This window comes from Crocodylus porosus, unplaced genomic scaffold (genome assembly GCF_001723895.1).
Source record: "Crocodylus porosus isolate Cpor-Errol unplaced genomic scaffold, CroPor_comp1, whole genome shotgun sequence".
NCBI lineage: Eukaryota > Metazoa > Chordata > Crocodylia > Crocodylidae > Crocodylus > Crocodylus porosus.
Genome location: NW_017728943.1, coordinates 105,435,528 through 105,462,951, shown reverse-complemented (window position 1 = coordinate 105,462,951; position 27,424 = coordinate 105,435,528). Strand labels below are relative to the sequence as shown.

General features: G+C 39.3%; 1 protein-coding gene across 17 annotated transcripts in view; it reads left to right on the top strand.

Moving 5' to 3' along the window:
• Positions 1 to 1,277: 1,277 nt before the first annotated feature.
• AFDN (afadin, adherens junction formation factor) overlaps positions 1,278 to 27,424 on the top strand; it is a 129,038-nt gene continuing 102,891 nt past the window's right edge. For 6 of the 17 annotated variants that reach the window (XM_019549945.1, XM_019549942.1, XM_019549941.1 and 3 more), the window contains exons 1-5: positions 5,344 to 5,539; positions 7,688 to 7,800; positions 13,690 to 13,853; positions 21,967 to 22,127; positions 22,967 to 23,124. In XM_019549945.1, the coding sequence (XP_019405490.1) occupies positions 5,365 to 5,539; positions 7,688 to 7,800; positions 13,690 to 13,853; positions 21,967 to 22,127; positions 22,967 to 23,124 (771 nt within the window). In that variant the 5' untranslated portion in view covers positions 5,344 to 5,364. Of the gene's footprint in view, positions 1,353 to 5,343; positions 5,540 to 7,684; positions 7,801 to 13,689; positions 13,854 to 21,966; positions 22,128 to 22,966; positions 23,125 to 27,424 lie in introns of those variants that run through there. The other 11 variants (XM_019549935.1, XM_019549937.1, XM_019549931.1 and 8 more) reach the window with 5 other exon arrangements.

The following is a 27,424-nucleotide window of genomic DNA, read 5'->3' as shown; positions in this document are numbered from 1 at the left end:
AAGCTTACAAGAAGTGGAAACTTGGATAAGTGACTATGAAGGAGTGTAAGAGTATTGCTTGGGCATGCAGGAATGAAATCAGGAAGACAAAAGTGCAATTGGAGTTGCAGCTAGCAAGGGACATGAAGGGTAATGAGCGAGGTTTATACAAGTATGCAGGCAGCAAGAGGGAAATCAGGGAAAAGTGTGGGTCCCTTACTGAATGGGAGAGGCAACGTAGTGACAGATGATGTGGGAAAGGCTGCAGTACTGAATGCCTTTTTCACTTTAGTCTTTACAGGCAAGGTCAGTTCCCAGACTACTGCACCTAACGGCACAATTTGGGGAGAAGGTGAGGAGCTGACAGTGGCAACATAATGGATTAGTGAGTATTTAGAAAAGCTGGATGGGTACAAGTCCCTGGGGCCAGATATGATGAACCCAAGGATTCTGATGGGTTGGATGATGTGATTGCAGAGCCATCATCTTTGAAAATGCATGGTGATTTGGGAGAGGTCCTAGATGCTTTAGAAAAGGGTAAATATAGTTGGCCATCTTTTAAGAAAGGGAAGGAGGAGGATCTGGGGAACTATAGATTGGTTGGCCTCACCTCAGAACCTGGAAAAATCATGGAGCAGGTCCTCAAGGAACTTATTTCTAAGCACTTGGAGGAGAAGAAGTGATTAGGAGCAGTTGGTGTGGATTCACCAAGGGCAGGTCATGTCTGACCAACCTGATTGCCTTCTCTTATTAGAGTGTATGTCAGGGGCAGGCAATTCTTTTGGGCAGAGGGCTGCTTACTGAGTTTTGGCAATCCATCAAGGGCCACATGATAGGCAGCCAGGGGCAGATAAATATTAATTTTCTAATTAGCAGCCTCATAGGCCAGATTGAATGTAATTATTGTGAAGGCCCCATTGGTATAGGTTTGAGGGACAGTGACCCTGTGCAATTCGAAAATGGTTGAAAAGTGCCCAGTAATGACACCGCCATTTAAATCTAGGTGCAGTGACTGTAGGGTCTGAGATGATGTGGTGATAGATTAGTGCCTGTGCTGATTATTCTTTGTGCCATTTGAGTAAGTAAGGAAAAGTCAACTGATTCTGAAAGGGTGGACCATATTGGGTGTCTTGAGGGAAGTCAAGCTATTAGTTGGGTGGATTATGTCCCAATGGACTGGCAGTGTAGGATTATCAAGGAGTCTGTCTAGTAAGCTTGTTTCATCATTTGTGCAATGGAGGTGAGGGGGAGCAATGTTACTGAGGACTGGTAACCATAGGAATGGAGTGGGGCAACTGAATAACACGATGTGAGAGCAGATGAACGGATCATGAAGGCATTGGCACCCTACATGAACCCTGCAAGTTTGGCAAGTAGGTTATTGCTTGCTTTGATTTTTAAAACAGTTTTCTGGAGATGTGATTTTTTTTTTTTATAAGCTAGTCAGTGTAAATTAAAGGGGAGCTCAGTGGAGGTGGTGGTTGGGGGGGGGGCTCAGCTTCACCCCCCACTTCCCCCACCCTGCATAAGACAAGAGCCTCCCTGTAAGGTTTGCAAATCATAACCTGAGGGGGTCTTTGATTGGATTGCTCCTTCACCTAGGTGGACTTGTTAATGAACCAGTTTAATTTTTTTTGCAGACCCCTTCCTCCCCACCCAAGTCAAAGTGTAATTCGAACCCTGGTTAAAGTCTAGCCCAGGGTGACTTCAAGATAAACTGGGTGGGTTTCAAATTTGAGAGGCTGACCATTTAAAGGGATAGTGAGTGCATGATTAGTGCTGGCATTATGCAGATGAAAAGTCTGCATACAGTCTTTGGGAGATTTGAGGTGCTGTTTTAGGCAGTACTCTAATATCAGTCTCATGTATCCATTACATGTGAGTTCTGCACTTAGTCATGAGCTTGGGTGGCAAAGGTGCAGTTATCAACATAAACAAATTTTTGTGAGCTGGTTGCAGTCTGGTTGTTAATGTGCAGGTTGAAAAAGAGGTGCCAGTACTAACCCCTGAGGGAGGCCATTGGTTGTCATAGCTTTCTGTGATGAGATGACTGGCTCTGTGGATGTGGGGAGGGCAATGGACATGATATACCTTGAAATTAGCAAGGCTCTTGGTACATGTTCTGCAGCATTCTCACATCCTTTGTTGGGTTCAAAGGATAGTAATGAAATCGTCTAGTTAGTAGCTAGTATCAAGTGGAGTGCCTGTGGGGCTGTTTTTTTCAATATTTTCATCAGCGATCTGGAAGATGGGATGGAGTGCACCCTCATCAAGTTTGCAGATGATACTATATGGGGGCAGTAGTAGATACACTGCTTGGTCCTGCTTGGATTAGGGGGTTGAACTATATATGTATATATATTCTGTAAAATAGTGGCAGATGGATAGATAGATAAATAGATATCACATCACTGTTTTACAGAATGTGTGTGTGTGTGTGTGTGTGTGTGTATGTGAGTGTATATATGTATGTATATGTATATATGTGTGTGCATGTATAATAGTGGTTGAGTGTTTTTTTTCAGGTACTCAAAGGGAAGATTGGGATGTAGTTCAGTAATTCCTACCCAGTATCAGTATATTAATTATAAGCAAATTTTCAATAACAGATTTTTTTTTTCTATTTTTATAGTTGACAAAGTGTATACATTTGCTGAATTCTTCATTGGTTGAAGTATATTAGGCAAATTAGTTTCAGAACCAGATTAACTTTTAAACCAAAGGGCACTAGGCAGTATTCTGAATAATCTTCCCATTGTTCAAGAACTAGTGTAAAGCAGTTGACTGGCTTCAGAATTTACTGAGGGCAAATAAATCGCTGGGGGAGAATTTAGTCTTTAAAATATTATGGATTTGGATTTTTCAGTCACTTTTGTTGAGGTCTAGCTACCCAGATGCCTCCCAGCTTCCTGAGGAAAAACTAGCAAGCATATTTTTTAACTATGAATTTTTGTTTAAATATATTGCTGCTCAGTGGCTGTAATTTCGTTGTGAAATGTTTTAAGCTTTTTCAAGTATGGCTTGTTTTCCTTTGTTCTTATGCTGTGGTAATATAGTATGCAGCTCCTAGATGAAACAAAGCAGCAAGTGACACACAACATGAATAACAAAGACTTTTTGGTAAAAGATAAATGTTTGCAGCTTAAACTGAAACTTCAAATCCTAACCTGCACGTTAATTCTTTTTTACCCGGATGACAGGGTGACTAATTTGTAGTCCGCGTGTACAATTCACAGGGTTTGGAATAAGGAGGGGCTGTAGTGACCATCAGTACTGATATTGCTCCGCCTGTTACTTGACTATATTAAAGACACAAGATAACAATATAGAAAAACGCACTACGGAGTTGGTCAAGGTCAGGCAGAAAAGCAGCTGCTAATGTGGGATGTGAAATGTTTTTGTAGGATTCCCTGGAGGGGAGAAGGGCTCCACATGACAAATGTTGATGCTTTGAGGGAAGGGGCATGGAGATGCAGGGTCAGTGCTTGCCTGCTTTGTGCTGGGGTGGAAGGGAGTACATTGAGATGAGAGACAGTTTCTCCCTTCCCTTCTTCCTCCTCACAAAAAAGTACTACCTGCCCAGATAAGTGGTTGCTACATGTAATTAATGCCCCTTTGAATTGTACTGTTGCTAAGGTGGCTATAGGGGGACAACCCCACAGGCTGACTGTCTGAGATGTGATGACTCCCACTTCTTATCTGTACATGGAAAATGAGGCTTTCTTTATGTTTCCAGTTGTAGCCCCTTTTGAAGTACCTGAGGCATAGTGCAAGGCTGGATTTAAAAAAAAAATGCAGTACTTTGGGATGAGATCTGGCTCAGTAGGTTGATTTGACTGTCAGTGTTTGCTTTGCTTTTTAACTCCATCCTGATACATGAGGGAGTTAGTGTGGAGTAGTTTCATCAGACTGACCTCTCTTGTATGGATCCTGAAATCTCAGTGAGCGAGTAGTTCTGGGGAGGCACAGAGAGAAGAGGGAGGGGGGAATTGGCCATTTGATTTTTAAGGCTTCCTTGTTGTTATAGGTTGCCATTTTTTCCCCGTCTTACATGTACGTGACTCTCTCTCTTTTTTTTTCCTACACTAAAATTAGCTTAGTGCTTTAAAAGTGTTTTTGCCCAGCGAAAGCTTTCCAAATTTGTCTTAAATTTCTATAGTAATTTTATTTGTCTTAGAACAGTGATTCTCAACCTTCTTTGGACCAGGACCCATTTATTAAACATCAATGGCTAGTCCCAACCCAGTACCCCTCATTCCTGACCTGTTGCTCCCAGGCCCCAGCTCCCCAGTGTGTGGGGCAAGGGGTGGGTTTGTGGGGCAGGTGGGGAGTGTATTGTAGAGGGGACCCAAGCAGTCCCTCGTAGGCTGGAACTGCTAGCTTGCAAGGGAAAAGCTATGGTTTCTCATGGTTTTTCTCCTTCAAAGGAGAATCCATTTTTAAAGTTTGTTCATGACCCTTTCACATATTATTCTTCTTACCTACAGGTTGAGAAATGCTGTCTTAGAACACCTGCAGTACATTTTGTTATAAGCAGGGATCCTGGCTTTTTTTGTTTAAAAATGCAAACTCTCTGACTTTTTAAAAAAAAAAAAAAAAAAAAAAAAAAAAAAAAATTTTTTTTTTTTTTTTTTAAAAAAAAAAAAAAAAACCCGCCCCCCCCCCCTTTTCAGGTGTGGAATTATAGGAACACAGTTTTTTTGTTAAGGAGACCTTGAAGTGAAAGTGTGTGTGTTAAGCATTTTAGTCCTCTGTGATTAAGGGTGGGGAAAAAACCCTCCCAAGATCAAGGATAGGATCAGTGGAGAACTCTACACATGGTTTTAAAATAGACTTGACACTCCAAGTAGATTTGTCATGGTGTCATGGACACCTGTTAAATCTCAGCAAAATAAAGGTACAGTCAACTGATATATCAAATCTTAATAGGATAAGCTGGGTTTTCATGCAGAACTTTGGGGAACAACCTCCCCAGGATGTCGGCTAATGCAATACAGAAATTCTCTTTATGAAAAGTGCCTTCGAATGCATAATGTGCCTAGAAGATAGGACCATACGGAGCATGCACATTTTGGGGTAATTTTATGGATTAGTCTATTCTGGAAGGATTAGAATTGAATTAAAATTGATGGTTCTTTGGTGCTGAATATTTAAAAGCTGAGGCATAGATTACTAATTTCTCTAACAGCGTGGAGTATTTGGAAATCTGTATTCATAGACTATCCCAGCTTCCTGTTCTACTTAATGAATTGTAGTGCACAGTTGCAAAGACATGAATCAATGGTGAATGGCTGGAATAACTTTTTAAAAATAAACCATTCCCAGCCACCAATCAAAATTTATGTTCCTCTTATTTCATTACAGGACTTGGAGTTCCATGGAGTAATGAGATTTTATTTTCAAGATAAAGCAGCTGGAAATTTTGCAACAAAATGTATCCGTGTGTCTAGTACCGCTACAACACAAGATGTAATAGAAACTTTGGCAGAGAAATTCCGACCTGACATGCGAATGTTGTCATCCCCTAAATACTCACTTTATGAAGTACATGTCAGTGGAGGTGAGTATAAGTTGTCTTGGTTTTATTCTTGTTTTGAAGTACATATATTTTTCAGACTAATTGTTGTTAAAAAAAAACAAAACCAAAAACAAAAAAACCAACCATCCCCCCCCCCCCCAAAAAAACCCCCCAAACAAATCTTGTCTTTTTTTACACCTTACCATAAAAGTTTGCTTCTCTGTCTGTGATAGTGTTATTTCATTATATAATTGGGTACACCATGTTTGCATCTCCTGTAAATTATGATAGTATTGTGACCTTTTTCAGAAAGTTATACTTGGTATTCTGTGGGTAGGTGGTGACAGTTTTTAAAGGTTGATCATGTCTACATAAGGGACATTCATTCAAGAATGATCAAGCTGTCATAGATGGTGCTTAAAAACTTATACAAGTAAAAGTAATGTTGTCAGGTGAAGGAGCTCCAAAACAGCTTAAAACCATTTTGGTCAGAACCTTCTGTTCTTTTAACTGATGTCTAATTTTACAGTAATTGGAAAAATTAGAGAAAATGTTTTAGTTGGTGCATTTGCCACTGTTTACTTTAATTCTTTCCTTTTGATATTCAGTTAGTTTCCCCTGCTGAGTCTTTCATATAGGAATGGAAAGAACTTAAAAAAATAAATAAACATAAAGGAAGAATGATTGTAAAAAAACTTGGAAGGAATTTTACTAGATGTCATGTAGATGGCAGTTCTTTAAAGTTACCCAAGCGGTTTGGTTCCAAATGCCTTTGTTGCTTAAAGCTTTTTTTAGTTCCCTATCCTTTGGCAGGTTTTAATTTTTCTTATCTAGTTTTTGCTATTTTTTTGAGTGGGGGTATCACTTTGAAAACTTGTATCCTGGAGTATTAAAGGGGAAAAAAATCTTCATCTCTCTTTTTTTTCAGTTCTAGCTATCTTAGTGGTTTGGGGTACAAACACAGATATGTGCTTTTTCATGGCCTGCTAAAGATGTTTTGATTTGACTAGCATTATTTGGAATTACAAGCAAGAGGTTATGCATGATTGGTGATTTTGTAACAAACAGTAGTATCTTGATTTTGGTTTTTGACTGAGCATCTCCAAAGCTTATATCTGCACAACATGTAAATATAGAATTTAAAGGGGTTTCCTTCATGGTACAGGTAAAGATGTACATAATAAATAGTAAATATGATCTATGAGGCCTTTTGTCATACAGTTTTTAAACATCATGTAGGGGCTGTGCCTCATTCAGTATATAATATTGTAGTCAGAATGGGGCATAACTGTGTAGAAATCTTTCCTGCATATAGATATTGTGGTGTATATTTCCGTTGTTTCATCTGTATCCAAGTAATGGATTTTTTTTTTGCTTTATTTTCTTAAGAACACCCTCCTCTATCCCCTGGTTTCTATACAGAAAAGCTGTTAAAAGAATAATTGAAATCAGGAAATAGTTACTCTTTCACTTGCACTTTTCTCTGCCAACTTTATATGTAATAACACTTGGGTATACTGTATTTCTCGCATACAACACATACCTTTCCCCCCAAAAATTAGTTCCTTGAAATTAGGGTGTGTTTGTTAAGCAGGAAATCTGATTGTCTGACCAGGACAGAAGCACGTTCCTTTGTTTCCTGCTCTGTAGTGTAGCAACTGCTGTATTACCAGGCACTTGGGGGAGGGTCACTTGATTTAATACCTCTGGAGTGAAAAACAGTGACCCATTAATTATCATCCGTCCTTTTTAATGGTCTAGATGTTCCACTAATCAGGCTAACCTTTCTTAGAGCAATTTTGCTGTTCTACTAGTTGTTTTTGATCTCCCTCTTCCTGTTTCATATTCGTTGAAAATCTAGCTCTTTTCAGAATCATAGATTTACCCATGGAGACCAGTCTTCAGCAGCAGCTAGGGGTTCAGTTCAGTTAAGCAGAAAAGGGAAGGTGAGTCAGATGAATATTAGTCTCTGTCCTTGCTCTAGGCAGCCATAACTCTGGAAAAAATATTTTTTTTTCATTGTGCTTTTCAAGAGCAAGATGTGCATTTTATTTGGGGTACGCGGCGCTCAAGAAAATGGGGTATGTGTATATAAATTTCGCAACTTGAAGTAGCATGCCAGAACTGTTGTTTCTTGCAGTGCAAAATAGCTATTCGTTTTTAATTTTTTTCTTTCATATTTTAAAGAAGAAAGAAGATTAGATATAGATGAGAAGCCCCTTGTTGTACAGTTGAATTGGAACAAAGATGACAGAGAAGGGAGGTTTGTTCTCAAGAATGAAAATGATACACTTCCTCCAAAGGTAAGGATAAGAAACTATTGAACTAAGTGATGTTTACACTTAGGGAAGTGCTGTTGAAATTTGTGGGACTTGATCAAAATAAAAAATAATTAGATATATAAAAATGCAGGGAAAAGTGATGTTTATTATTATGCTATTAGGTGTTCAGGTATATACTGAAGTACTCAAGGTATTTAAATATTTTAAGATAGCCTATGGAATAATAAGAGAGCAGTGGAGGCAGATTCAGAACCTACACAAATTTCATAATGAATGTTGTTCCAGGAGCTTCCTCTCACTTAGGTAACTGGGATTTCAGTAAGTTCTGTGGTCAACTATGGCACAGGGAGAGACTTGAGTACTAGGCCACAATCTATATAAGACTTTTATGATATTGGTTTTAAACTTAAACTTTACTTGGAAATTTGTAGGTAGCTAGTGAGGTTATGGATAACTGCTCCAATGTAATAACACCTGGAAGGCTTGTCACAGTTGCATACTGGCTACTCTTTCTATTAGAAAGGTGCAACCCCAGGAAGAGTATGCTGTGACTTAGTGTTTAGGGCTATTTGAGTTTGTGCCTAAGGTCAGAAAAAACTTCTTGTGAAGGTAGTTGGATGAGTTTACCCTGATCTGATTATGGTCAGTTAATTTCTGTCAATGGAGTGCAGACTTCACATTCTTTTTGAATGTGAAGCTTGTTTTGATAAAATGGTGGACAAAGGCACAAATGACCAATGACCTTTTTAGAAAGTAAATGTTACATTTTTTTAAGCTTGTCATTAACAGTATGAATATTGATGTTGGTAATACCAGCTCCAGTTTTAATTTATCAGCTTGGCAAATATGGCACATTTTATTACAGGTGTATAATTTAGACAATTTAAGTGTCCCCACAGCAAAATTATGAATTTGTTCCAGCATCTTAGGCTTATGCTTAATTTAACCTAAAACCCTGAAAGCCACAAATTGCAAAACTATCCCCATGATAGCATCAAAAATGAAGTGGAGAAGGGAGATGTTAAACTGCTCCTATCTAGCCAGCCTCTTCCACTTCCCTGTATGGATTGCCGGGTCAGAGGTAGACCTGGAGTTTTCATTACTGTTGTTTCTAACTCCAATATTGTTTTGGTGTTACTTTCTTCTTCAATTTTGGCATAACCTTAACAGGAAAAGATTTGCAAGGAAACGATGTTTCCTGAAAAGAGCTACTGAGCCCATACAAAGAAAGAGAGGACTTTTTCATGTGCATCTGAATAAAAGGACAGGAGTGTACATTATACACTTACAGTATATACAAGAAAACAATCACAGGCATTCATTCAACTTTTATATTCCATGAAAAAACAAAAGGGGAATGTAAAACTAAGCTGCAGGAGGTAGTCTCACTTAATTGAGATGGGTTTGGTAATCTCAAATTGTGGAAGTGGGGAAATTAGTTGTATACCTTACTTATTCATTATTAAATTAAGGTATAGAAAATGGAGAATTTTTTAGGTGGAGTTTTTGTAAATATTAACTAAACTCCACAAATAGTTTTTTAACCTATAGTCTTTTTGACCATGTTTTGTATGAGAACATAAAGATTTTAAATATTTTTGGCTAATTATGTAATACAGAAATATCTAGAGATCTAGAAAATGAGACATGCAATAAGAAGCTGGAAGAGGGACTCTTTAGTTTGGAAAAGAGATTGACTGGGGATTTGATAATGGTTTTCTAATAGAAAAATGGTTGTTACAAAGAGGATGGTGATCAACGTTTCAAAGAGTAGAGGTTACCTAAAGAGATGGTGGAATCTCCATCACTGGGGCTCTTGGAATGCAGGTTAGGCAAACACTTGCCTAGGCTGGCTTAGGTAGGGGTGATTTTGCTGCAGAGGGGAAAAACAGCTTCCTTGCAACCATATTTTTTTCTATGATTAGACGTAGTTATTTTTCCTTTTAATCTTCCTCAATTTTTAAATTGCTTACTCGTGCTGATTGATTTATTTTTGGGCAGAACCCTTGCTTAAAACCTTAAACCAGCAAACCAGGTGCAGTGGTTATGATCATTGGTCAGCACAGAATCATGAAATTAAGGGATGATTGTTTGTAGTGTCATAATTCAAAGCCAGAATGGGCCACTGGGTCATGTAGATTGTCCATCTGGATATTACAGACAGTTAGTTTTACCCTGCATTGAACTTAGTGGATTGACTAAAGCACAGTTTTATGTTTTTAAGTGGTTTAAGCATCTCTCCAGAAAGGTATTCAATCTCGATTTGAAGTCAGCAGGGGGTGGAGAACCCATGATTTCCCTGTGTGGTTGGTTCCAGTGGCTAATCTGTGACTGACTAAAAATTGTGATTTTGGTCCTAATTATATCTTTCCCTGGTAGATTAAAGAGCCTGTGATTTTTGCCTGATATTTTCTACCCATGAAGGTACTTGTGTACTGTAATCAAGTTACCTTGTAATCTTTTTGATGATGTAAACAGGTGGAGCTCTGAGTCTTGGATTTTGTTTGCTGTAGTCTGTGCTGCAGAACCTGCCTGAGAAGCTAGACTGCAGCTGGTACTCACACTTCCCAGTTAGGCTTAACTCAACTGTGCCCACATTTACATTGTAGCCACTGTAACTGACTTCACTGTAGACATTCTGCCCTACTGCAAGGGGGACAGCTCGAGAATCAGCTTTGAGGCTCTTCGTCTCCACATTGTTGACTAGTCTTATTGCCTAGTGGGAACTTTTTTTTTTTTTTTAATAAGCCTTTTTTACTTTAGTGAAATGGTAGAGTAATTACCATGATTATATCCATCAGGGAAATATACTAGAAAGTAATTTTTCCTCTTCCAGACCCTTAATATGTCACTCAGAAAAAAAAATATCAGCAAGGGCTACTTGAAAAATGCTTTCTGTGGAAATAATTTTTCACAGAAATTCTCTGTATTTTGTCATAAAATAAATTTATCTTTTTTACCAAAATGAATTTTTCTTATTTGGGGTGTTTATTTCTTTGTCATTTTTACCAAATCATAGGAGAAAAGGAGAGTCTAGAAACAAATAAAAGTTTTTTTTTTTTTTTTTTTTTCCCCCCCTATTCAATACAAAGCATTGTCAAATTTTGGATTTTCAAGTAAAATTTCTCCATCTTACCCCCTGTTCAAAATTGGTTTCTGTGGGTGTGGGGGGGAGGTCAGCTCTACTACTACTCATGTTTTTCATGCCATACTTTAAGGTTGCTATAGAAGTAATGTTGCTGTTGTAGTAATGTAATCTCAAGTGCTGCATACTTGAATTAACTTGTTTGTGTTTGAAAAATCCGTAGATCCAGTTAGGCAACTTTTTTTTACCCAACTTGATTTGTAATAGCTACGGGTTTGTCCTTGCTGTCTGAAGCTTTGAGTCAAGTTTTGCCCCTCCACTGACTCTTACCCTGGTACACAGATGTATGTCTTGAGCTGAAGTGGTGCTTTAAGCTTGAGTGAGCTGCTTCAGTGAAGGGGAGAGCCTGAATGGGCTGATCTTGAATGCTGTTGATGTTCAAACTAGTAATGCAGTGAGGATGCAGCAGCTTGAGTTAGAACTCATCAGCTGCTAATCTAATTCCAGTATGGTAATCAAATTGTTCTGTGTAGCTAGAATATTTTGCAATGTGGCCTTTCACACTTAAGGCAGTCTGATGGTGGCATTAAGCCCTAAATTGAAAAAGCACAATGTTAAACTCATTGGAGCCTAATGAGCATTATAGTAGCAAGACTTGTTGTTAAGGACTGGGGACAATTTCTACAGTCTGGTAGAAAATACTTACCTTTATACTTTTCTTCAAAAAATCCATAAAGGAGAACTACCTTGTGAAAGAGCACTTATGACCTAAGTCTCCCAACATTAAAGTGAGAGGTAAACATGCTTAGACTCTTATTAAGAGCAGATTGAACTGTTAGTCAACTAATTGCACTTTTTTTTTTTTTCCATTTGTAGGTTTCTGTAACTTGAATTTTAATTCAAAATAGAATTTGAACTAATTCAAGGCACTAATGCTTCCAGTATTTTTATGACATGCTATAGCTAGCTTTAAATTAGCTTGCTGGCAATGTAGTCATAGCAGCATAGAGCTCAGTATAAGCTTGTGACCTCAGTATTTACCTGGCTTTTTCAGACTGATTTTGAAACTTTATGTTGTGGTGACTAAGTACCATGCTAGCTAGTTTGGGTGTGTCTCCATGAGCCAAAGTTGCACCCTTGACTGCAATGTAGATTTTGCTTGAAAGATGAAAGGATGGGGAGGGGAGCTGATCACATTTGCCTCTGCCATCTACACCCTATAAACTCGCACCCTCTTAAAAAGAAGAAAAAGGAAAAATAAACCTTTTATTATCCACCCTTTACCATAGGCTTTTCTGTGCAATAGGTGTCTGCATATGTAGAACAGAGGGAAGACATAATGCGGGAAATGGATAGGTATAGAACATGGGAAGATGAAAATACATTGCATGGAAAATGTTAGCTATAATGGTGCTGCTTCTCAGACTTATTTTTGCCTGAGAGTCATGTTGCAATGAACGGGTAGAAGATTAAAGTACAAAACCATTTTTGACAGGCAGGGATGCTCTGTAAACATTAATTCACCTTGAGAGTGAAGTAAGTAACATTTTTAAAGATTCAGTTTGAATATATTCCTTAAATAAGGGGTGCTGAACTTGTTCAGCTTTGCATGTTGCATGATCTAGGAGCTGCTGTTGCGGCATGGCTTGGGAACCCAGAGTCAGCAACTCCCCTGCCCCTTCTTTCCTCTGCCATAGATTGTAGTCACCAGGGATAACTAAAAACCTTGATTTCAGTGGTGTCTAAGGGCAGCAGGGGATGAGTAGAGTTAACTCTTTGGGTTCTAGAGCCGCACTGAAACAGCAGCTCGAGGGATTCATGTTGCTAATGCAAGGGTTCCAGCAGCTGCACTGATAATCCCCACAGGCCAGATCTAGTCTAAAGATACAGGTGGTCCAGCCTTGCAGTGGAGGCTGGATCCTGTCTATGGGCTGTCTGACACCCCTGCCTTAAGACATTTGTTCAAATAGTTTTGAAGCTGTAAAATGAGACTGAATTAATCAAATCTATTTCTGTGGTTTATAGAAGAACTGACTAGTTCGGTATGATTTACAGAATTTACTTTTGCTGCATTCACTTCAGAGTTCTCAGTCATTTCATATGTTCTTTGGGAAATATGACTTTAGCCATCTATAACTTAATAATTCATGTCCTTAACAGTTCCTCCTTTCCTGTAATGCAGGGGTGGACAAACTCCAGCCTGCAGACTGGATTGGGCCTGAAGAAGACTCAGTGTCCCAGCAGCCCCTGGCCACCTCTGAGGCCAGAGACCCCAGGAACAGTGGAGCTGTGAGTGTGGGGCCAGGGTTTCCATGGACACTGCTCCAAGCAGGGAAGGCAGGGTGTGTGGCTGGCGAGGTGACACCATGAGCAGGAGCTGGGGCAGAGCTGTGATCCGTTACCTGTACACACCTGCCCGAGGCATGTGGGCAATGGACTGCAGCTCTGCCCTAGCTCTGGCCCACGTCACAATCACAAGATTCCAGCCCCAGCCCTAGAGCAGCTCCCCACCTAGCCATGTGCCCTGCCAGCACTCCTCGGGCTGGTGTCCACAGAAACCCTGGCCCTGCTTCTGGGAAACTGGCTGCAGAGAAGCAGGCTGGTGCTGGTGGGAAATGGAGGCTGGCCAGCCATATCTGCTATTTTGCCCACCCCTGCTATAATGGATAGTTTGTTGCTTTTCTTTATGTCCGTTTCCAATGTGGTATTACTGTTCATCTTAACTAAATCTAGTTTGGAAGTTTGAGATCCCTAGTAACTCCGGTGGACCAATATGCTAAACCAGTTTTAATATGCCAAACCAGTTTTAACTCGATTCATTTCAGAAAGCTCAGAGTAATGGCCCTGAAAAACAAGAAAAAGAAGGGGTTATCCAGAACTTCAAACGAACGCTATCAAAAAAAGAGAAAAAAGAAAAAAAGAGGCGAGAAAAGGAAGCACTGCGACAAGCATCAGATAAAGATGATAGACCTTTCCATGGAGATGATATGTAAGTTGTTGTTTTTTTGATCACTTAATACTGCAGTTATCATAATGATCTCAAATTTCACAAGTAAACACTTAGCATTAGGCCATAGTAAGGCAGTCGTTCCAGTGGTAATTGGGAGGACCTTTTGTACTCTGGTACATTTAAAGATGAGATTTTTTGTAAGCATCTCCTGAAATCTGCAACAGCAGATTCCTGTCCATGTTCCTTTAACCCCATAAAAAAATCCACAACTCTGGTTCATAGTGTAAATAATGAATGCCACACTCATTTTAGGAAATAATGATTTTAAAAAGTGTTGTGTTCTTCAGGCGACCTGGTTCCATTCCCCAAGTCTTTACTCCTGTGATGCTGTCTACATGCGCACCAGCTTAGAGCGTCAGCTCTGCGCTTTTGCCAGGAGATGGCAGAGTTTATAGCGGTTTTCAAGGGCTCTTCTCCTTGGCTCCCCAAGTTTTGTGCAATGTACTTGTTTTTCAGATGGCACAATTCATCAGTCTACCATTTTGACTTCTCTAGTTGCATGGCTGCAGTTCAAGCTCCCGAATAAGCCATTCCTTAGTTTGTTAGGATGGTTGAAAGAGCTTAGTCCTTGTTGGGAAAACTAGTGGGCAAAAGGCAGGTGTGTTTAAGTCCTTAATAGAACTCCATGGCAAAATGAAATGCAAAATGATATATTCTCTGGAAGGAAAGCTGAATTACTTGATGTCTTGTAAAACTGTGAAATTCTATAGCACAGCTTACAATTGCAGAATCTGTTGTTTGGTTTGACATAACATGTATATCTTGCATGTTTTCAACAGTGTCTTCGTGGCTGTAAAAGCTAGAACATTAAAAAAAAAAAAACAGAAGACGGTTCCACAGCTAAACATGAATTTTGAAATGCAAAGCATTTTAACGAGATGTATTACACTGTAAATGAACAGTATATTATTTTCTTTTTCCCTGGTGATTTATTTCTTATTTTAGATTCAAGAGAAATGCATATTTAAAAAGTTATTGCTGTTAGATTTTCATTACAACCTCTATTTTCATTTGCTTAAATTTTTCAGGAAGATTGGTATGGTTTGTCTTGTAGTGTTCCATGCTTTAGCTTCTAAGTTAAGGAAAACTAAGGGGGGGGAGATGCTTAATTTTGTGTTTTTGTTCCCACGATTCAGATATTTGAAACTTAAAAATGAACATACTCTAGTGTTCTGAAGTTCCCCTGAGAGTCACTTATTTTCTCTCTGGTCTTGCTTTGCACCAGTCATTTAATAGATGCCTACTGTAATCACATGAGCATCATTGTGGACAGCTCAGTGAAAGCATGTTCCTAGTTTTTGGAAAAACTAGACTATTAGATTGTCTGAATAAGGAAATGAAAAATGAAGCGGAGGTGGAAGCAAGGGATGAGATGGGGGTGAGAATCAGAGACTGAGGATGAGGGGAAAGCTGGTGAGGACTGAAAGAGGCATTGAAGAAGACGGGCAGAGACTGGTCTTGAGCTGACAGCTATGAAGAGTGGGGAGAGGAACTGGAGGAAGTAGGACTCAAGAGTATAAAACGGGTAGGCAAAATGTGGCCCAAGGGGCCAGATGTGGCCTGCTGGGCCATTCTGTCTGGCCCACAGGGCCTCTAAAAAATTTAGAAAATTAATATTTATCTGTCCCTGGCTGCCTGTTGTGCAGCCCTCAATGGCTTGCCAAAACTCAGTTAGCGGCCCTCTGCCCAAAATAATTGCCTACCCATGGTATAAAAGCAAGAGGAACAGCACTGGTAGAGGATTGGAGGTGGAGCCAAAATGAAAGGGCACTGGAGGGAAGGAGGAAAGATTAATAAAACAGGAGGGAGGGATTAAGGTAGAAAGGACGTTGGAGAGACCAGGCTAAGGGGTACAGAGTACCTGGTAGGAGCCAGAAGTTGGAAGGAGCAATATAAAGAAAGGAGCCTGTGAAGGACAGTCAGTGGCCCAAGAGAAAATGGACCAGGTAAGGAGAAAAGATCTAGTATTAGTGGAGAACTGCTTCCAAATGTCAGTGAAAAAATGAGTCCTTGGAAGGGACTAGGAGGCTGAGCACTCCTAGGGACTTGCTACCTTGGGGGGTGCAGGCTGTGGCAGGAATGGTCTCCCAGCCAAGCTGTGGCTCTGTCCCGTGCCCAGCCTCAGCTGGGCAGCACTTGTCCCTGCCCCAACCCTACTCCTTCCCTCACCACAGGGGCCTTGATCTGCCTGCCTACCCCCCTTTCCTCCTGACAGACTTACCAGCTGGACACTGCTCTCTAAGCTGCTGGGCTGTAATGGGTATTGGCTGATATGGCTGGTTAATAATGGCTGTCAGTATAGAACCAAAAAATCTTTATCAGTGTACCCCTAATAAATTGGCTATGAGGGGGAACTGAGTGCAATGCGCACTACCATACGTCTTGTTGAGGTGGGCTGTACTGGCCTATCCTTGTGGTAGGTCTCCACCACAGAATGTTTGCCCATTGTGGGCTATGGGTTTTATACTCATGCTCAGTGTTGGCTGCATTTAATGAACTTCATAGTTGGTTTCTATTACTGAGCACATGCTGCTTTTGGCAGTAGTTTAATGATAGTGTATTTAATGAGGTTTTCTTGTATGCAAGTGAAAGATGAGGAGCTTTACTTCCCCATGCTGATATGGGGGTGGGGAACAATCATATTCAAGTAAACACGGCACTGTCAGTATGATAAAACCTAGATTTTTCACATCCAGGTGGTTGACAACCAAGTCTATTCTATTCTGCAGCAGATTGTTGAGTAAAGGATAAGCGGCACACTTGAAGCTCATCAATGGTGCATTTCAGCTGATTGGAGAAGCCTCATTCTTTGAAATAAAAGCTGCAAGAAACAGCTGGAGTATTTCAGCAGTCCTATACAGCTGTCGTCTTCACCTGTAAATTCCCTTGGCTAGTTTGTAAGCCCTCATCTTTGCAGACGCTAAGGAACTAATCCCAAGGGAAATCTGCATGCTACTGTATAGTATAGTATAGTATACCATATTCATTTGATTCTAAGACTAGGTTCCCCCTCTGCATTTTACATGAGGGGGAAGCCCCTTGTCTTAGAATAGAGTATAAAGGTATCAGGCAGGCAACTGCTGTGTGGCTTGGGTTCCAGCTCTTACCTGGGATTGGGGCCATAGCTGCAGCTGCCAGCCACCAACCATTCCCCATCCCTCCCATCCCCAGCTGCCACCTCTGCACCCTGCCATCTACCCCCTGCAGCCATTTCTCCCCTTCCCCTGACAGTCTCTGTTCCCCTGCCTACTCACCTCCTTCTTCCCCCTTACTCATGCTCTGTGCCTGGATGTTGAATGCACACTGCAACCTGGGGCACTGAGCCTGGCCCCCAGCCCCGCCCCATAGCAGCAGTGCACAACCTGTATGCCTGTTACAGGGGCTGGGCTTGGGCTCTGCTCAGTGTCCCAGGCTAGAACAGGAGCTGAGCCTGCTGGCAGGGAATGGAGGCTGAGGGAGCAGAGGCTGGGGGATGGGCAGGGGGGCAGGTACAAGAAGAGGGCAAGTTACTTGACTTCCTTGTACCACCTGCCTCCTCACTGCCTGCCCCCTGCAGCAGTGAGAAGGATGAATTAGACAACTCTCCAACAATTAGATTCTGTATATGGAAAATTATAATCTTTATAAATTTTCCACATATAGAATCTTATTATTATAGGTAATCTTAAATTCAGGGCCATCTTGGATTCAAGTAAATATGGTAATATCAGATTTGTATTGTTTTTACACTGCCTTACTGCCTTAAGTACACATATATAAAACTTCATAAGGGACGAATTAGCATCCCCAAACTTCAAAGAGAAGTAATTATAAATAATCTAATACCCATGTTTTTGTATTCCACTGCATTTCAGAATGTTCTTTTCTTTTTCTTCAGGAACTTAGGGCACAGTCCAGCAGAGATCTATGTTCCTGCTTAACTTTACCCTTCAGTTCAATTAACTTGTTTATGGCTAAGTGATACAATATACCTGTGAGTAAACCTCTTTAATAGAGATACTATTCGCACTGAAGGAATTTTTTCTTACTGTAGCATATACATATTCCTAAATGGAATAGGCTACTCCAGCAGGTAGATTTTTTTTTACTGGCATAGCTGTGTCTATACTAGGTTCTGATTTTTTTTCTCCCCCACCTTCTCTGCACGTTCCTAACTAGCAGTTGTGTGGTAAGTATGGAATAAGCCCAAGTTTTTGTTCGTTTGTTGAGAGTAGTAGATCACAGACTTCTGGGGATTTAGCATACAATTCTTCTTTGTATTATATTGTATGATTCAGTATTTTTACCACCATAAAAATGGCTTTTTTATGTCAATGAACTCCCGTGCTTCGTACTATGTTTAAACACTTTTACCAGCGTTTAGCTATTGCATCATATAGTCCTGATTTGCCAAAGAGTTCTGGATAGAGGTAGTCTTGTGTCTGGAGCCCTGATGAGTTTAGCAAAGCTTTTTAAGTGCAGCTCACTGTAGGGTTGAGACTATATTTATCTTGTGTATACAGTAAAACTATTATGCTATAATGGGATCCCAACAAGCCATCAGGCCCATTAAATTTTGTATATATGAGTTAAACTAACATTTAGGAAAAGGACCAAATTAAGACACAAATCTGGCTGCACAAAAATCTTTGTTTCTCAGTTTAAAAGCGATATGTGTGTGCAATGCTAGAATTAAATGAAAAAAACAATGCAAGTTTTCAGTTGTATTTTTATATGCCTTTAGATTGTGGCAAACTTACTTCTAAAGTGAGATGAATAGAGCTGAATCTAAGTAAAACTAAAACTTAAATATTAAACATGAAATACTCTCTTTACCAAATTTTGAGAAAAATAGTACAGTTTTTTTTTATTGCATGATTCTGACACTGTATTTTAATGGAGAAATAGTACTGTGCCATATAAAAAAAAGACTTCTAAAGCGCATGTAAAAGAATGTACAGTTCAGGTTGTCCAATCGCCATTAACTTCATCAGTTTCCAACTTGATTATTTTACTTTGCAAGATTAGTATGCTTTTTGAAAATTTTATTCATAGATAGATTAAAGCTGATATTAAACACTCAGTCACCAGAACAGGATGACATTTTTCTCAAGAGTTCTGCAGGAACTCAAACGTAAAATTACAGAACTATTGACAATAATATGTAACTTATTACAAATGGCCTCTATGCCAGAAGACTGGCAGGTTGCCAACATATCTTCAACACCTGTCTTCAAAAATGGGCTTCAGAGGCATTCTGGGGAACTATAGACCAGTGAATCTTAGTTCCATCCTTGGCAGATTGGTAAAGGCTATGATAAAGAATAAAATCAGCAGTCATGGACCAATATGGTATGCTGGGGAAGTCACCATGGTTTTTGTAAAGGGAAAACCTGCCTCACCAATCTTCTGGGATTCTTTGAGGGTGTTAACAAATCTGTGGACATGGGGGATCCAGTTGCCTTGACATATCTGGATTTTCATAAAGCTTTTGAAAAGATCCAACACCAAAAGCTCTTTTAAAATGAGCTCTTTTTAAATTATTCTGGATATTCAAATTTCTAGCTGATAGAGTTGCAGAAAAATCTCCCCAGGCTAACTGAGTGGGCAGAGAAGTGGCAAATGAACTTCAGTGTCAACATGTACATGGTAATGCACATGGGGGGAAAAAATGGTGTTGGTTATAATTTATAAACGCAATGCTGTGCTCAGAACTAATTTTTATGACTCGGGATCGAGACCTTGGAGGCATAGATAGTACTGTAAAAACACTAACTTTGTGTGCAGTGCAACCAAAAAAAAGCCAATGAAATGTTGGAATTAAAAACAATGCAAAACATGAAACCCACTATATGAATCCATGGTGCACCTGTATCTTGAATACTGTGTGCAGTTCTGGTCTCCACATCTCAAAAACTGTGGCAGAGAACAGAAAAGGGCAACCAAGGTGATCAGGGGTACAGAGTAGCTGTCATATCAGAAGTGTCTAGGGCTGGGGCTCTTCAGTTTGAAAGTGAGAAGGCTAGGGTGGATATTGTAGAGGCTTATGAAATCAAAATGTATGGACAGAATGAATAGGGACTCCAAGTCCTAAAATACTAGAAATAGAGGGCATCCACTGAAATTAGCAAGAGACAAATTTAAAACAAACAAGAGAGAAGAGATTCTTTTTTTATTTACGCTGAGCATAGTTAACTTGTAGAACTCCTTGCCAGAGGATGCTATAGAAGCAGCTAGTATAGCTAGATTTGAAAAGGGACTAGACAAAATAATGGATGATAGATTCATTAATGTCTATTAAACAAAATAGTTAAGGATGTATCCTCTGACATTCCCTAAACCTAAAGTGGTTGGTGGATGTCAGGGAGAGTATGATCAGGGATCACTCAAAATCAGTGGTGCTCAACCTTTTAGCCCCATGGACCAGATAAGTGGGATGGGGCCAGTCTGCAGGCCAGGTTGAGTCCCATACACCAGGATTGGGCCCTAGGGCTCAGCAACATCCTCTCCTGCTGGGATCAGGTCCTAGCAGTCCAGCCATTTATGATGCATAGGGGGTGCACGTGCACCCCCTGGAAGTGCCAGACATGAAACGAAGTGCTGGTGGAAATGTACTTCTGGGTTTGCCACTGGCTCAGGGATCGACTGCTGGGGAAACCCCCTCTCCTCCCCGCCCCAGACTTGGGAGGCACCAGTTGCCCATGAGTCCGGCACTGCCCCCCCTTATGCCAGGATCAGTCTCTTGGGAAGAGGTGGTACCAGGCCCCATGAGGATTGGTCCCTGGGAGCCTGGCAAAACGCCTTCCCATGCCAGCACACTAGTACGCTTGCCCTGTGGGGCTTGGCCTCATCCCCTCCTAGCTGTCCATTTGCCGGAACTGGGCACTGGGGCTTGGCACTGCTCCCTGTCAGCCCTACACTCTTGGATTGGGTGCTCAATCTAGCATGTAGGACCTGGGTCCCCCCATGGGTCTGGAAACTTGATTGTGAGGCAGCAATGCCACTGCTCCCTGCCACAGAATTTCTGGGCCCATGGGGAGCCCTTTAAGCCAGATGACACAGTGCCATGAGCCAAATGTGGCGCACAGGCCAGGGGTTGAGCATCTCTGCTGTAGTGAGAGTCAGCCTTTTGGCAGGAGTGCTACAAGCTGGGTGCTACACCCTCACGAAGTGCTAGTTCGATCGCTTTCCCCTATCTGATCAGTTGCTTATGGCCTGCCCTGTACCACCTACCACTGCTTTCTTGCTCTTCTGCCAGTGTTTTTACTGTTCCCTCTCTGATTTTGTGCACCACATACAGAGGCTGCCTATGCCACTTGTGGCATGCATGCTGCCGGTTGGCCACTCCTGCTCTAAAGCATCTACTATATACCACTGTTGGAGATGGGTCACTAGGCTAGAAGGGCCATGGGTCTGACTCGTTATGACAATTACGTTCTTGTGACAGAAAGTAGTGTTCTTTTCCCTTTCGAATAAAATTGATTTCATCATTGCCTTTCTTGTTGGGGACAAATTTATTTTTTTCAGTTGGTACAAAGAAACGGTTGACATGTAGGTTTCTTTTTAGTAGAATTCATTTTATTTTTCTGTGTTTTTTCCATATATACTTTGTGCAGCGTAAGAATAATCCTTTTAGCTTTCCATTAAGTTATTAAGCTTTTACATAATTTTAATTGAACTTGAAATTTATTTCTACTTCATCTGGGAAAAAGGACCAAATACATGTCAACTATATTTCCTTCCTGATGATGCACAATACACACAGACCAGAATAATCAATCAATCATTTAATTAAAATTAATCTCTAATTAACATATCAAATGTAAGAGGTTTTTCTTGAAGAAAAAGAACTGAATTTTCTTGTCTTCATAATGTGACTAGAACTAAAATGAGGTATCTAATAAATGTTGTACATGAGTGTAGATATGTTAACAGTGTATTCTGGCAGAGGTATAGCTAATTTAAAGCATTATGCTTAACACAGTAATGTAAGTGAACAGCTAACATAGCTTTGGTTGTTTAATATTTTATATAGTGAGTAGAATGTGCATTTGTTTCAAGTTTAGTTTCTCTTTTTTTTTTTTTTCCTCCCCTCCCTTAAATTAATTTGCAGTGAGAATTCTCGTCTTGCAGCAGAGGTTTACAAAGATATGCCCGAGACCAGCTTCACACGCACAATATCCAATCCTGAGGTAGTCATGAAACGCCGACGACAGCAAAAACTGGAGAAGAGGATGCAGGAATTCCGCAGCTCTGATGGCCGGCCAGACTCAGGTAATGATTCAGGCTTGTTTGCTACATTTGCTTTTAGTCTGATAACCTTTTTACTCAGAGGAAGTTTAGCACTTTTTATATCAGTTGATGAAAGCTTGTTCTTAAATCAATCCAGAAAAAAATTTATCTTTGATTTACTGATATTAAAGCCAATGTGTTTATCTTACTAGCAATTGCTTTCTCTGACTGCAGTGTATATTACATCTTCAAAAGATTGATTAGTTGGTAGAAATTTCCTGCCAAACTACTTAATTAATTCTGTAAAAGTTTGTAGGCCTCAATTTGTTCATGTATGTGGAAATATTAAGGGGTTCAAGTAAATTAAAATTAAACTAAGCTTATTCTGTATCCCTGTTCATCACAATTGTGCCAAGCAAAATTGTCTCAAAATACAGTAACATTTAAATGGGGTGATTTTTTTTCTGTTCAGGTGCAGTTACAAAGCTTTGAATTAATTCTATCATATACCTTTGGAAGAAGGCTTTTGGAAATGGTTTGATAGGGCAATCATCCCAAAATAAAAGCATAGAGAACTAGGTCTCTAAAGGAAAAGGAGAGCAGCCGTTTACTAGCATTTAATAAACGTCTTTTTCAGTTTCAGGAAATTAAGGAAGGTAACAAACAAAAATGCTATGTATAAGTGGCAAAAAGGTTTTTTTATTTGAATAGGCTAAGTATGTGTAGGGGTAGACAGTGACTGACATCAGTGAAAAAAGGTGTCTATGGATTCATGCCATATACAGCTGCAAATTAGATCTGTTTCAAAGCTGGGAACTCTTAAATCTGTGGGTGCATATCTTTTTACTATGACAAAGTAGTAATGGAATTATATTTTCAAGGAGGGACACTCAGAATTTATGCGGACAGCTTAAAACCAAATATACCATACAAGACAATCCTGCTGTCTACTACAGATACTGCAGACTTTGCAGTTATTGAAGCTCTGGAGAAGTATGGTTTGGAAAAAGAAAATCCGAAGGATTACTGTATTGCTCGTGTAAGTAAAGTTATAAAAATCAAGCTCTCCTGATTCTTGTTTCATCATTTTTTACTAAAGCAAGTTTAAAAAAAATCAAAAACAAACAACTTCGATAAATCATGACAAACTTGGGGTTTGCTTGTTCTTTGCCTTTAGCTGTGCTAGTGGTTTTTAAGGGTTTAGTTAGTTTATTTTTAATTTAAACTGGTCTTGAAAATCAGTTAACCTAAACCTTCCAAACTTACTTCATTTTTTCTCACTGCTTTGGTGTATAGTACAATAAAAGCTGTGTTAAGTGGCATGTTACTAACTGAAATACTCTATCTGGCATGTGCATCACGTATTTCTTGAACAGGGCAGTGGTGGGGAGGTGAGAGCAGTAGCTCGCCTCTGGGCCACACAGGTGCCACCCAGCCAGCTGGATGCAGGACAGGGAGGGAGGGTAGGAGTTTGCACACCATCCACTACCCCATACTGCTGCCACGTGCAAGCCCAGATAACCAGAATTTTTAGATAACTGGCACCCACGTTACCCCACTCATGCTAGATAACAAAGCTTTTACTATAATATATTACTGATGAAAATGCAGTATTAGGTATGAAAACACTGTGATTTTATATAATTATTGCCTTAATTTAGCAAAGCATGCAAACTAAGGCCCTAATTCTGAAGATGCTTAAACTTGTGCTTAACTTCTTATATGTGAATCCTTCCAGTGAACTAAATGAGACTGTTTGCAAGCATTAATGTTTAGGTTTGCTCCTTTTGGTTTCCTTTTATAAAGAACACATTTTGTGTTCTTTTGTTCTATACAGTAATGTGCAGTAAGAAAGCTATTACTGGGTGTGTCTACGCGTGCACTTTAATGCTCATTAAATTGTCACAAAAAACCTGTGCACTTTTGCTAAAGTGCATTAAAATAAGACAATGCACCCTTTTCTAATACCTCACAATGGAGATACTAAATTTAATGTGCATTACCAAAATAGTATTAATGAACATGTAGACATGCCCACTAAAGCTAAAATTGTATGGCAGCTTGGTGTTTAATGTCGGTGTATGAATATATTTTGGAGAGAGGGAAGTTCAATAACCCCCTCTCCCTCCGATAGCATAAAAATGTGAGAAACTTAATTGACAATAGTTGCTCTTAAGTAATTAGAATTGTGTATGTATTCTTGTCTGTAATTTGCCTATTAGCAGCATGGTGTAGTTGCAACAGGAAGTTTCCAGTACAACACGCTAATTAAAAAGACAGTCGCTTGTCCGTTCTATCAGTTAGCAAGGGAGGTATGGCTGGATTTGAAACGGGGCATTACCTCTGTGCTTTTTTTTGTGAACATCCTCTTTTGTATGAGTTTTTTGTCAAGTAGATGTTTGGTTAAATTGAAGCTACCATCCCTCTAGCTACTAGACGGGAGTTTTCCTTTCTTCTTGACTTCCCCAAGACTCAGTTGCTGCTGTGAAGCAGTAGGGAGGATCTTTACTTCTGCTGACTTCCTAATTGTTATGAAGAAGATGGGGAGCTCCAGTAATTCTTTGTAGGCTGCATTTTAAAGTTTGTCTTTTCCACGAGTGACTTAAGTGAGTAGTATCATCAGCATAAAATTGGCATAATTCCTGACAGTTCGCTGGTTTCCCATATAGCTCTGAATAGCAGCAACTACAAAATAGGTTTATTTTGTATTGCTGGGGGAGAACGTTGAGTTGCAAAGGCACTGCAGGCCCTCTCCAGACTTTGGACAATATTAGTGCTTCTGTGTACCTTTTGGTTTGTGGTTGGACAGAATCTTAAAGTTTTAAGAAGTATTTTAATTCTTTGAAAACTTGTGTTTGTAGTATCACCAGATCCATGCCAGGGAGAGCTGCTATAGGACAGTGAATTTTTCAAGCCTTATCCTCTAAGATTAAATGAAGAGCTTGCAGTCTCAGGAACTCCTTTGTTTATGAAAGACTTCAGTGACGTTACCGCATAAAACCAGCTTGTTTTGTAGACTTAGTAGTTTTATGGAAAAAGTATTTTTGAAAGAAAATCCAAGATTTTTGTACATTACATCTAGTTGTGTATTTTTTTTTCTTTGAGGAGTCATTTCCACAGATGAATTATAATGTTGTTCTGTGCTACTTGCTTGTAAAGATAGCATATTTTGTTTTCTGGCTCTTCAGAGTCAATGTAGTCAAATAACATCTTGTAGTCTTAACTAACTGGTCTGTTAGTCATGTTTTGCTTATGGTCTTACATATGCAAATGATTTGCTGTAACATTAGAGTAATTGGAAAGTCTTAATTCTGGTTAAATGTTTAATAAAATTAATATTTTTCTTTTCAACTTTTATTCAGATTTCTTAGGTTTAGCTTAGTCTGCATATATCATTTCCCTCATCTGAAAACTTCCAAAAAACATGGAAGACCAATTAAAAAGTGGTTGGCTTCATTTCATTGTTTTTCTTTTGTAATGTTTATAATAACTTCATTTTAATCACAAATATCCTTCAGCATCCATGGGAGAATTAATTTGTCCTGTTGCTTGGTTGTGCTGTGGTATTATCCTAGTTTGATGCACACTTCACAACATTTTAAAAACTTGCATTAAAATAAGTGTTAAAACTGCTTGAAAATTCTCATTCCCATTGTGTAGAATCTTGAAAATTATAGACATTTTTTGTCTTTGTAGAGTATAGCTGAAAATGTCTTTGGAGAAGATTTTAGTAGTTGACAGCTAAGCAGTTTCCTTAGCTGTCTAATTGGATTTTAATTTGTTTTAGTGAGGAAAGGCTTTTATGCTGCATGAACTTCATTGTGGATATTCATGTTCAGAAGTTTCATTTGAAAGACAAACATCCTAAAAATAAGTCTGTAACACTTGCCATCACTGACTTTTATAGTAGATGGTGCGTGGGGTCCATATTTATCATTTGTCCTATCATCATCATTTTATACCCAATCTTACAGGGTTTCGCAAGTGCTTTTTTAAAACTATCTAGCCAAAACATATTTCTGATGCTCATTTTCTTTGTTTGTCAGTACATTAAGTTTGAGGTTCATTGCATAACATGAAGTTCACTGCACACCTCTTAAGATGTCAAATTAATTAGACATTTTTTTCCAAGTTACCTGTGCATGTTTATTTGAGTCTTACCTAAGGTTTAGAGCATGCAATATGAAAGATTCTATTTCTGGAGCTGTCGGGATTAGATACCTAGTTTAGGTACTTTATTTCTTTTTTGCCTTTTATCTTCGAATGTGAGAATTGCAGTTCCTGTAAGAAATAAGAAGAACACATGATGCTGCTGGGTCACTTTTTTAAAAGGCAAATTATTATTTTGTAGGTGTCAAATGTTTCTGCTCTTGGATATGTTCAACAGATTGTTTTGTTCTTTTTTTGTTTTGGGAAGTTAAGTCTATAGCCTTTAATTTTATCAAACTGGCACGATGACCATATTATTGAGCTGTTGCTGCTGAGGATAGTGCTGTAAAAATTATGCACGACAAATTAGCCCAAATTTTAAAATTTATTTTTGGTAGGCATTAATAATGTGGTAGATTTTAGTTTGTTGAAAACAGTCACAGGGTAAACATCAGTTTGGGGAAATTCTGGAACGACATTTCTTTTTCTTTCATTGTTTATTAAAAAGTAACTAGTGACTTCACTTACAGTTACTCTTTTTTCCCTAATACTTGTCAAGTTATAAGCCAGTACAAGTTGTAGTTTACGTATGCTTGACATCGGCTTGATGGAGGTCTACAGCATGAATTCTCTGAGGATACCATATGTACTGACCATATGGGTATGTGTTTAAGTACCCATCTACATATTAATAATATTGGTCTCCACCAAAGAGCTTATTCAATAGCCTTCTAAAAACATGGGCATTAAATTGGGCTTGGAGAAGAGTTGGAAGGAAGGAATGTAAATGAAAATATTCAAGTTGCAAATTAATCTGCTCCAGTTATGAAATTCCAAATTTAACATGGTCTGTTTGGCTTTTTTTGTACATACCTTATGATAGATTTTAATTGTTCCCCAGGATTTTTGCTTCGTTCAGTGTGGGATCATTTGTATTTATCCATCCATATTTTTCTCTTCCTAATTCCATGTTTGGTTTGCAAGCCATATTCATCACCACAATATAAATGTTTCATAGAATACAGAATTACTAGTATTTATTTTCTTAAGGGCTTTTCTCTGGTACTTTTACTGTAGTGTATGAATGCTCAGCAAAAATCAGTGTCTTACATTCTTGGCTCTTTGTAGGCCATCTGCTGTTACAAATAAGACAATCTTCATACATCTTTTTTTTAACTGATACAAGAATT